Here is an 11,954-nt window from a genome sequence, read left to right on the forward strand (position 1 = left end):
GTAGTGTGTGTATGTGTGTGTGTGTGTTTGTGTGTGTGTGTGTGTGTGTGTGCATGTGTGTGTGTGTTCACGAATCCCTAGGGCTTCATCTCACATCCTAAAAGCTGTCCCTGAGATTTTCTTTTCATTGTTGTTCAAGGCTAATAGCTATACTTCCATCTTCATGCTGGTTTATTTGAGAATGAAGTCTTGCAGACTTTCCTGCCATGGCTTGCTTTTAATTGCCATCCTCAGATCTCAAATTCCTGAGTAGGTAGGACTGCAGAAATGAGCCGACACTTCTCAGTACAAAAATGCTATTTCAAAACACACTTTATCCATAGTTTGCTAGGAAGGCAAGGTAGTTCAAACTCCAGAACCATAAAAAATTTCCTTAGTATATTATTAAATGTTCAATTTCAACTCTTCTGGGAAAGAAATTCCAAAGAGGGGCAAATTATTGGGTAAGGGATCAAAATAAGCTTCAAAGGAGGAGTGTGGCAAATATATAAGATATGAAAATGTTTTCACACAATCCTAAAAAACAAGATTAAGCATTGTATTTAGCCTGCTATTATCTTAGAATGGCTTTGATATCAAATGGGATCAATATGGTTTGATCAAAAGAATGGAATACAAGTGTATTTTGGGGGGCAAATAAAAAAGGGACACAAAATAACTGCAGAAATGAATCTTGCACTAGGATAAAACACTGGGGCAATGGAACAGGAGACTAAGATTCAAAAGAGGCTTCATATCACCCATTTCCCCTATGCAGTGATCACAGGAGTAGAAGTGAGGAAAATACAGGAGCACTTCAATAGACCCAGGAACTCCACTTTGAAAGATATTCAATATAAGTAAATGATGAATGTTTTTATCATGGAGAAATTTTAAAGTAACCATTGCCATGTTCAAAATGTATCTATGATGTCCAGAGCATCATATCTGGCAGTACTGAAACTTTTCCATTGAGGTTGGATGAACAAAACCACCTGCTGTCTGGACAGTTTTTCAATAATGACAATTATGGGATGAACCAATGCAGCAGTGGTACGCATAGGAACTATACAACTTATGTGTGGTGACAGGCGAGAAAACTGGGAAAGACAAGGGTGACGTTTTACTCAAAGAAATATATTGAAGGAAGTGGCGCTGTGGCGAAACTGCTAGAGTGCCACCCTTGAGCCCCACATCTCAGGGACAGAACCTAGGCCCTGAAACCTCACAAGTGACAAAGCAGCCTAACTTATGCAATGGTAATCCCCTCTACATCACCTCTATCACAACAATGAAGATTATAATGGCAATTAAAATGATGTCAGGGAAGACTGCAACACTAACTCCTGTCATTTCAAAAAACTGATAGGATATAAGATATTAAACCAACCCAGATGCGCCTCAGTAGATGAATGGATCAAGAAAATGTGTTATATACACACAATGGAATTCTATGCCTCCATCAGAAAGAATGGCATTGCCCCATTTGTTAGGAAATGGAAAGACTTGGGAAAAATATGAATGAAGTAAGCCAGGCCCAAAGAAACATAGGTCCCATGGTTTCCCTTATTTGCAATAACTAGTATATGTCTGAGACTATAGAAAAGGTCAGATAAGTTGAAGTTAGGTGAAATGAACCCCAAGATAAGTATTCAAATGTTTTTTCTTCGATGAGATTGTTTCTAACATTTTTTTTTTTGGGTCCAGTCGTGGGGCCTGCACTCTGGGCCTGGGCACTGTCCCTCAGCTCTTCATCTCAAGGCTAGTGCTCTACCACTTGAGCCACAGCGCCACTTCCGGCTTTTTTCTTTTTGCTTATGTGGTGCTAAGGAATCGAACCCAGGGCCTTGAGCATGCAAGGCAAGCGCTCTACCACTGAGCCACCTTCCCAGCCCCTGTTTCTAACATATTTATAAGATGATTTCTTTGTTGTTTGTATGTCCCTCCCCCACGGTATAACCCCTGCTTTCACTGTATTTGATGTTGGTATAATTTGTGGAGGGTAAGGGATAAAACAAATCGTTTGAATAGGGATACAGGTGGACCCATTGCAACAATGGGATGTACAGGTTGTTATGTCGAAAAATGAACTTTACTAATTTGGCAGGGGGTGATGTAGGGTGACTTGGGAGGATGGCAAATGAGAAGGGATGGAAATGGGAAACAAAGGAGGTAGCAACACTGCTTGATAAGAAATGTACCCATTATCTTGCCCATTTAATTGTAACCCCTCTATATGGTATTTTCACAATTAAAAAAATCTAAATAAAAACCTCTCAATTGTCTGTCCAAAAAAAAAAAAAAAAAAAAAAGACATCTGTAGGATGTGCCAGTGGTTCTCACCTACAATTCTAGCTACTCAGCAAGCTACTCCCAAACATGCTTAGGGTTGGTATCCAACCTAAGTAGGAAAATATATGAGATTTTTTTATCTCTCATAAACTATCCAAAAAGAGGGAAGTAGAGTTTGGCTCATGACACAGAGTCTTAGCCTTGGGCAGAAATGATCGGGGACAATAGCCTGGACTTGATTCAAGGCACAGGACCAACAAAAGTACATAGGTAAATAAAAGATATCTGTAGATCTCTCTCTAAATTATCAGTTTAAAATGTTAGGGTAGCTGGGTGCTGGTGGCTCACGCCTGTAATCCTAGTTATTCAGGAGGCTGAGATGTGAGGGTTATGGTTCAAAGCCAGCCTAGGTAGGAAAGGCTATGAGACCCTCATCTCCAATGAACCACTAGAAATCCAGAAGTGGCGCTGTGCCTCAATTGGTAGAGCGATAGCTTGAGCTTAAGAGCTAAGGGACAGTGCCCAAGCCTAGAATTCAAGCCTCGTGACAAACCAAAAAAAATGTTAGGGGTTTCCAGGGTACTGTAGATAAAGTCATTCTAGGAAACATTTAGGTTTCTATGTTCCCTGATGAAAACATTGTTGCAACTCCATTTCAAATCACAGCATGTGTAGCTGGAAATAATGATATGCTGGGGTAAAGAGGATAATGAGTCCTTCCCACCTCTTCTTAACTCACGTGCTGGTCAAGGTTTGAGATTAGTAATCCTGCTCACAGGGAACAGCTTCTCAGAGGCAGTCTGGCATCTTGGATAGGCTGCTGGTGCCCAGCCACCAATGTATAGCAGGCTTGGAAAGACGAGGCTTCTCCCAGTGGACATCAGCTACTGTTACCTGCTGCTTGGATGGCAAAGCGGATCCCCTCTCCCACTGAGTTAGTCTGAGAGGAGGGACACAAGGACTCCCAAGGTTGCAAGACAGAGATTTTTTCTGTCTGCTCAAGATGATTTGAGAAAACAACTAAGCCATAAGGAAAACGAATCACTGCAAGGAAGTAAAAGGCTCCATCAAGAGACCGGGTAGCAGACATAGGGGAGACACAAATAAATTGAAGAATTGTTTTCTAAATGTAATTTTTATTTTTTCTATTTTTATTTTATTTATATATTTTGTCCCATGTTTTCTTCTTCATTGCTATTTATACCTACACAGCCTATGGTGATTACTAGGCTTCCTCCTTAATTGTGTGTATACTTAATTCAGGCTATATTTTGAGCAAATATCTATTGCTCAATTTTATGATTTTTAATTTTAGAATTATTACTTTATACATATATACATTTTTTTTCAGAAAAGGGGTAGGTTTATTCAGTAGACCTATTGGGACCAGGCCAGGTTGGCATTCCTCATGGATGAGAAAGGCCTGGGAAAGACCTAAGAAAGAGAGCTGGTAAAAAAAATCTGCGAAAGAGCTGGGAAAGAGGTGGGAAAGAGAGAGAACTGGGAAAGGGAGCAGGGAAAGAGAGAGAGCTGGGAAAAAGAGCTCAGAGTGCTGGGAAAGGGCTGAGAAGGAAAACATATATACATTTTTAAATATCTTTATTTCTTCCTTTGTTTTTTCTTATTTTTTTTTCTTTCTATGAATTTAGGTCTTAGCTTTCTTCTGTCTGTTCCTTTCCTTCACTACATCCTTCTACTCTTATTTTCTCCTCCTCCATTTTTCATTATATCCTTCAGTCTTCTAATTCACCTCAACTCATTTTCCTTTATTTCTGGTCCTTCACTACTTACTGCTTTGCTTTAGTCCACTGATTCCTATTTGATTGTTGTTGATCTAGACTCTATCTGTATCCATTTTCACAGAGTCAAAGTGGATTATTGTGTCATCCTTTTGGTTCAGAATGCTTTAAAGCTCATGACAGATTTGTTCAGTGATTTCAACTATATATATGTGTGTGTGTGTGTGTATATATATATATATATTCCCCACTCTGGAAGCAAAATACCCCTTCTTAAACAAAGAAAAAGAGAGGTCAATAGGAGAATACCTATCTCCTATTTCGAACCTCTAAAATCTGTGCAAATACAGGGATTGTGGTTGGTTTTTGTCTTAAAAGTGTGTTCTGTGGTGGTACTGGAATTGCTGTCATATCCTAAAAAGGAAAGATACCTGCCTATAATTGCTAACGCATAAAGTCTGTGCAGCTATAGGTTCCGGGTTGGTTGTTGTCTTAAAAATGTTTCCTGGTGTGGTACTGGATTTGCTCTCATTTCTAAATAGGCAGAACTAGCCATAGAAACACAAGAAAAATGGCACGTCAAGGAACCTCAACTCCTACTCAAAATAAATAGGCAACAGAGCAATCAATGAAAAACTTAGAGGACAGTTCTCAAGCTCTACAAACACTACTTGTAAACATGCTGAATGAAAAGATTGAAAGCCTGCATGAGGCTATACTTGAGCATGATGAGGTTAACCAAAGATTAATAGAGGAATTCATGGAATCCACCAACAAAAAGCTAAAATAATTCCAACCAAAGGGCCTGGGAAGATGGCTCAGTGATAGGGTACTTGCGTAGCATGCATGAGGCCCTGAGTTTGATTCCTCAGCACCACATAAGCAAAAAGAAAAAAAGCTAGGAGTGGTGCTGTGGCTCAAGTGGTAGAGCGCTAACCTTGAGCTGAAGACCTGAGGGACAGTGTCCAGCCCATGACCAGAAAAAAAATACCTAAAGACAAAACATAATTCCAACCAAAGGAAAGGAAGTCCAATGAAAAATATATCAGCTTCATTTCAGAATCATAGCAGAGAAATTCCTGAATATCTAAATGATAGGTCCACTCAGATACAAGAAGCCTTTAGACCCCCAAACAGACAACCAGAATGGGACATCCCAACACCACACTGTGATCTGCACAGGATTTATAAAGACCAAGCTTAAGCTGGGGCTTGAACTCAGGGCCTGGGTACTGTCCCTGAACTTCTTTTGCTCAAGGCTAATGTTCTACCACTTGAGCCACAGTGCCACTTCTGGCTTTTTCTGTATATGTGGTACTGAGGAATCAAACCCCGAGGCTTCATGCATGCTAGGCAAGCACTGTACTACTAAGCCCCTTTCCCAGCCAGTATAGAGCCTTAGAAACAGGAAATAGGAATGGAAATACACTTCAAATTAGGCCCAATGTCCAGTGGTAGGATTCTAGGCTCTCAGTGCATCAGCCAATGAGCAAGCGTGTCTAATACCAAGTTGGAGTCCTGGTCACTGAGCAAAAAAAAAAGGAAAAAGAACTAACCAATGTACAATGGCCTCTAAAGTAGAGAATTAGGCCCCGTCTTATAGGACATGCTCCAGAAAGTTCCATGGTTACAGCTGTATACCCAGAGCCATAGTCTCTCCTCAGTGCTATCCAACTTGTTACCTGAATTGATGTTCTCCATTGTGTCCCAGTGCCATGCTTCTTGTCACAGTGGTGTTTCTATCATCCTACACACAGCAAGGATGAGGTGAGCAGAGTTGGATTGCCACCATGGTCTTGTCTTCACTTCCTATTAAAATGGATCATTCTTGGTATAACATGAGTGAGTGAACCATCTTGAAACCATTCTGTTATTCTTCATGAGCAGGAATGGACAGAGGGTGGGGTAGCTGAAGGACAACATCACAAGCACACCCTTGGATTTGTTCAATTTCTCCAGAGTGTACAAGGAATACACAATCATGATGTTGCTGGAGCAATGGAAGAACACGAAGCAGCTGACCAGCAGCAGGATGGTGTGGGTGGGTGTGTTCTCCAGCGCCAGCTGGGAGGCAAGGCTGGGACTGTGGAGGTCCTGAGCACTGCGGCAGTGTCGGTAGTGGAGCGTCACCATGTAGACGCTGGGGGCCACCATGAGGACCAGGAACAGAGCATCTAGAAGCACAATGGAGCTGATAATGGGCGTTGATGTGCCCCTTCCAAACTTCATTTGACAGTAGGGATGAGAAAATCCCAGGGTCATGACTGTGGAATTGCAATTGGATTCCACAGTTTTGAGCATGTGGAAATAGATGATGGGATTCAAGATCCAGAAGGCGAGCAGCAAGGGGAGGATGCAGGCAAAGGATCGGCTTTTGAGCCAAGCCCACTGTGTAGGGGTGTGGCTGATGGTGAGGGCCTGGAATGGGCTCAGGAAGGTGATAGTGCAGGTGGACAGTCCCCGTGTGATGCTGAACAGGAACAGCACCACCTTACACGTGGCATTATCCCAGAAACACAGGACTCCATATGAGGAGACAATGTAGGGCGTGGACTCAAAAATGATGGTCAGGGCATTGACCAGGGTCAGGTGCATAAAAACTATGGCAATGGGCTTCCGGAGCGGGGGTTTGCACACGGAGCTGTACTCATAGAGCAGGAAGAGGACACAGTTTTCCAGGACGCCCAGACACACCTTAGACACAAAGAGGAGCCTAAACACAGTTTCGCCTGTGGTGGCTGTCATAATGTGTGTGTGTGTGTGTGTGTGTGTGTGTGTGAGAGAGAGAGAGAGAGAGAGAGAGAGAGAGAGAGAGAGAGAGAGAGAGAGTGTATGTGTGTGTTGCGGAGCGTCAAAGCAAGAGTGCCGCCCAGCCAGGAAGGTGAGAAAGCTCTAGACAACACTGTGAGTCCTGCAGGTGGGAATCTTCACGGTGCTCCACTTCTTGATCAGGTAAGCCAGGCTTAGAATAATGCCAAAAGATAGAGTGTGAAACAATGATTTCAAAATAGTTTATTTTATGGGCTGGGAATGTGGCTCAGTGGTAGAGTGCTTGCCTTGCATGCATGAGGCCCTGGGTTCAATTCCCCAGCACCACATAAGCAGAAATAGCTGGAGTGATGCTGTGGCTCAAGTGTTAGAGTGCTAACCTTGTTCTGAAGAGCTGAGGGACAGTGCCCAGGCCCAGAGTTCAGGTCCACAACCAACAAAAAAAAAAAAGTTTCTTTTTTGGGAGATGGGTCTTACCGCTTATGAAATTGGAACTCAGGGCCCAGCTACTGTCCCTGAGCTTTTTTATTCAAAGCTGGTGCTATCCCAGTTGAACCACAGCTCCATTTCTGGCTCGTTGGTGGATCACTGGAGATCAGAGTCTCAAGGATTTCCCTTTCTGGTCTGACTTTGAACCTGGATCCTCAGATCTTTGCCTCCTCAGCAGTTGGGATTACAGGCTTGAGCCACAAGGGCCTGGCCCATACAATTGTTTTAAGTGGAACTGGGAAAAATGTTCCATTTGCCAGTTCTGGAGGGTTGGAAGTGTTCTGACCTCTGTATTTCAGACACGAAGTTGCAGTGACCTTTGATTCTGGGATGTAGGGCCTGGAAGGACCTGGGGAGACACATGTTAGAATCAGGAGGGAATTCAAGGGCACCACACTGGGCTGGGGTGTTAGGAAGGAACATCACTGGCTGTCTCTTTCTGTGGTCCCTAGTGCTCCATCATGGTCGGCAGTGGACAGTACAAGGAGCGCAGGGAGTCCGTGCATCTGATTGGCTTCACTTTTTGTAAAATCTTCATTTTTTTGTACACATGTTGCACAAATAGCACATCCATGTAAAATCCCTGTGGGGATGGCTACAACATGACTTTTGTATTTTTGGTTGTTCATGGGACTTGAAATCTGGGCCTGGGCACTGTCCCTCCACTCATCAGCTCAAGGTGAACACTCATTAACTCAAGGCAAACACTCTACCACTTGAGCCACAGAACGACTTCTGATTTTCTGTGGTTCATTGAAGATGAAAGTCTCACAGACTTTCCTGCCCGGGTTGGCTTTGAACCTCAATCCTTAGATCTCAGCTTCCTGAATAGCTAGTCTACAGGTGTGAGCCACCGGTACCCAGCACAATATGACTTTTTCATGGTGTATAGAGATACTAGAAGGTAATTATCTAACCAATATTATCTGTACATTTTTTTTCTGTCAGTCGTGGGGCTTGAAGTCAGGGTCTGGGTGCTGTCCCTGAGCTCTTCAGCTTATGACAAGTGCTCTACTGCTTGAGCCACAGCACCACTTCTGGTTTTGTAGTGGTTTCTTGGAGATAAGAGTTTGCTGGACTTTTCTGCCTCGGTTGGCTTTGAACCATGACCCTCAGATCTCAGCCTCCTGAGTAGCTGACATTACAGTTGTAAGCCACCAGCGCCTCTCTTATTTTCTATACATTTGACAGATTTCCCACTGTATCATTCTCACTCATTACTGTTCTTGTATTTTCTCTCACATCACATAGAATCTTTTGTTCCTTAATAAACTTGCACTGAATTAAATTAGTATCCCATTTTTCCTGACCAATTTTCTAAGAACATTTTCAACCCATTCTCCTGAACAATCCCCTGCAGAACAAAGTTTCACTCTGGCCCTCTTTGCTGCTACACGGAAGTATTCTCACCATTTCCCTGCCAGAATCAACAGCCAAATTGTTGAGCATGACAACTCTGTGTGTTGCCCTCCTCAGCATCCATTGTGCCTTCCAGAGACAGTTTAACTTTTATGAATTAGAATTCTTAGGAATTGTGATATTTGCTATGGTTCACAAATGTTCATCATATTCTCATATTGTAATATGTGTTATCTTTCCTTATGTAATCAGGATCTTTCCAGATTGTCTTTTTCTATGTGTGTTGGTTGTGGGGCTTGATTCTGGGTCTGAGCATGGTCCCTGAAAATTTTTCCTCAAGACCAGTACTCTATGACTTGAGCCACAGCTCCATGTCTGGCTTTTTGCTGCATAATTGGAGATCAGTGTCTTATGGACTTTCTTGCCTAGGCTGGGTTTGAACTGTCATCCTCAGATCTCCTTTTCTTGAGTAGTTAAAATTACAGGCGTAAACCACACACACCAAAATCATCTTTTAAGAAGTGCTTGCCTTTTCTTTCATGCTATCTCTAAACTTTTCATGTTATTTAGCATGACATCTAGAACTTTCTAGGGAAGTTTGTTATTTTATATTTTCCCTTCTTATTGGACAGAAGAGCAGTGTAAAGTGAGAGTATTAAATGCAGCTCACTCACAATGAACTGAATTGGGCTGAATATTTCCCATAAGGTTCTCTGCTCTGATTCTCATTCGATGACCCACTGGGCAATTTTAGGACTCATGTGTGTAGGATCAACCATTGCAATGCATTATACACAAAGACTTTAGTAATTAGCAAAAAAAGGAAAGATGGAAATGATATAAATAAACCTGATCAAGGCAGTTCATCCTCTTGAGCAAAGTGCCATGAGAAACCGCACACCCAGTCTTTCTTTTATTTATTTATTTATTTATTTGTTTTTATTGTGAAAATACTGTACAGAGGGGTTACAATTACATGGGCAAAATAGTGAGTACATTTCTTATCAAGCATTGTAACCTACTCCTTTGTATACCCTTCCCATCCCTTCCCATCCTCCCTCCCCCCCATCCAATCCTTCCCCCCCCCAAGTTGTAAAGTTCGTTTTCAACATGACCAGTCTTTCTTAAATGTCATCTTTCACCCAGTCAGAATAAAATTCCATTTTTTTCACTCAGACACTGATGAAGCCAATCCACTGCTCTGAGAAGCCACAAAGGTGCAGAGTTCTTTCAGCTGAACAACATTTCCCAACACAATTATTGTGTTTTACAAATGGAATGAAAACTGCCCCAGAAAAACAATATCTCCACACATTGAAAGATAAAAATCTGCTGTGAAAACTTGCTACTATGAAGATGCACTATGAAATTTCTTCCACAGAAATCAAAGAGATGATTCAGACACAAAGATCAAGAGAACAATGTCAGAAAGGAGCCCCAACATGACAGACTGGGTCCTGGGATGAGGACAAGGAGAGCAGACAGCCCTTATGGGAGAAAACACAGAACACGTCAGCTCCTTGTGAACAAGCCCCCATTTCACACACCCACCACTCAGTGTCCAATAGGATCAGGAAATGTTCAACATTAAAGTAGTAGCTGGCAAGCTAATTGAAGATGGGAATTTTAGAGATAGCAATAGAGAAAATGCAAGCCCTTGTGGAAAGAAGATTTTGTGGCTCACCTGCTACTCAGGTGGCTGATATCTGAGGATCCCAGCTCAAGCAAGGAAAGTTTGTGAGATTTGTGTCTCCACAGAATCACCAAAAGCTGGAAGTGGAGCTAGAGCTCACATGGTACAGTGTTAGCCTTGAGCAAAAGTATTTAGTGACAGTGTCCTAGCCCCAGGACTGGCACATAATCATACACACACACACACACACACACACACACACACACACACACACACACACACACACACACACTGCATGATTTTGTGGTTCCCCTTGTAAATACATTTGAAAGTACTCCTAATATGCCTAGAAAATGGAACTTACCAAGGGTGAGTTGGCAGTTGTGCAGGACTTGTCTGAGGGAACCAAGCAGTCTTGTGCCAGAGCGGCTGAGGTGTGCACTCCCGAAAGAATATAAAGCAAGAAAATACCTGAATGAAAAGGGTAGCATTGAGAGAAACAAGAAAGATGTGTATTCAACCGCAAACACAAGCGAGAGAAATGAAGATGGGCCAGTGATGCACACCTGCAATCCTAGTACTCAGGAATCTGAGATGTGAGGATTGGGGATCAAAGCTAGCGAGAGCAGGAAAAGTCCAGGAGATGCTTATCTTTACAAAAACTAAATAAGTAAAAAAAACCCCACAATTGGAGCTGTGGCTCAAGTGGTAAAGAACTAATCCTGGGAAAAACAGCTAAACAAAATAATCTGAGCACCAAGGGCTTGTCTTTAAGCCCTAAGATTGGCACCAAATAGGAATAGGAAGAGAAGCGAGTCTGCAAACCACAGCTCATCCTGGGATGGGCCATGTTGGTCCTTCACCCCACCCCTGGCTCTGAACCAAGGTTGCAGAATCCTTCTTCTGGCTGTCTGGACTGCAGACACACAGAGTGTCTTTTGAAGCTTGGCTTGATCATGCATGCCCATATCAGCCAGAGGAGGACGGAGGAGGGGGGGGGTTCCCCATGGTGTTTGCTCACCTTGTCCCCTGCTGTTGTCACTCTAACCCTGTTTATTTCTTGTCATCGTGATGGACCAGAGCAGTCAGTTGCCCTGTCCCACGTGCACAGCATGTCTCCTGATGCAGGTCCGTCTGTGCTCCCAGTCCCAGCGGTGTCAAGAAACTCAAATGGAGACGCTAAGAGCTCATTCTAAGTTACTTCTCACACCACTGTTAGGAAATAAACTCAGCACTGCAGGGCAGAGTTCTAAGAGCACTGAGCCCTCCAGTGGGAACACTGAGATCCCTGCATTCATGGCTTGGCACTGATCTCCATGGGTCTCCGTCTTGGCTCACTGATTGATCACCCAAAGTTGGGATGTCGTGATCACAATGCCTCCTTCTTTGTGTAAAATGGAGACCAACTCAGAAAGATAAAAAATGGGGGTTGGGAAGTTGGCTCAGTCGTTGAGTGCTTGCTTTGTGTACATGAGGCCTTGGGTTTGTTTCATCAGCACCACATAAAGAAAAAGAAAAAAGGCGGAAGTGGCACTGTGGCTCAATGTTAGAGTGCTAGACTTGAGCTGAAGAGCTGAGGGACAGCACCCAGGCCCAGACTTCAGGCCCCATGACCTGAACCCGCCTACCCCCCAAAAAAGAAAGAAAGATAGAAAATGAACTAGAACTGCGTTAAGTGTTATCACTGGAATATA

At 43.0% G+C, this 11,954-nt stretch overlaps 1 protein-coding gene across 1 annotated transcript; it reads right to left on the reverse strand.

Moving 5' to 3' along the window:
- Positions 1–5,822: 5,822 nt before the first annotated feature.
- LOC138812481 (vomeronasal type-1 receptor 3-like) lies at positions 5,823–6,755 on the reverse strand. The gene has a single exon (XM_070000417.1). The coding sequence runs from the start codon at positions 6,753–6,755 to the stop codon at positions 5,823–5,825; it is 933 nt and encodes a 310-aa protein (XP_069856518.1).
- Positions 6,756–11,954: the final 5,199 nt, after the last annotated feature.

This window comes from Dipodomys merriami, unplaced genomic scaffold (assembly GCF_024711535.1).
Source record: "Dipodomys merriami isolate MVZ:Mamm:240054 unplaced genomic scaffold, mDipMer1.0.p SCAF_57, whole genome shotgun sequence".
In the NCBI taxonomy this organism is placed as follows: domain Eukaryota; kingdom Metazoa; phylum Chordata; class Mammalia; order Rodentia; family Heteromyidae; genus Dipodomys; species Dipodomys merriami.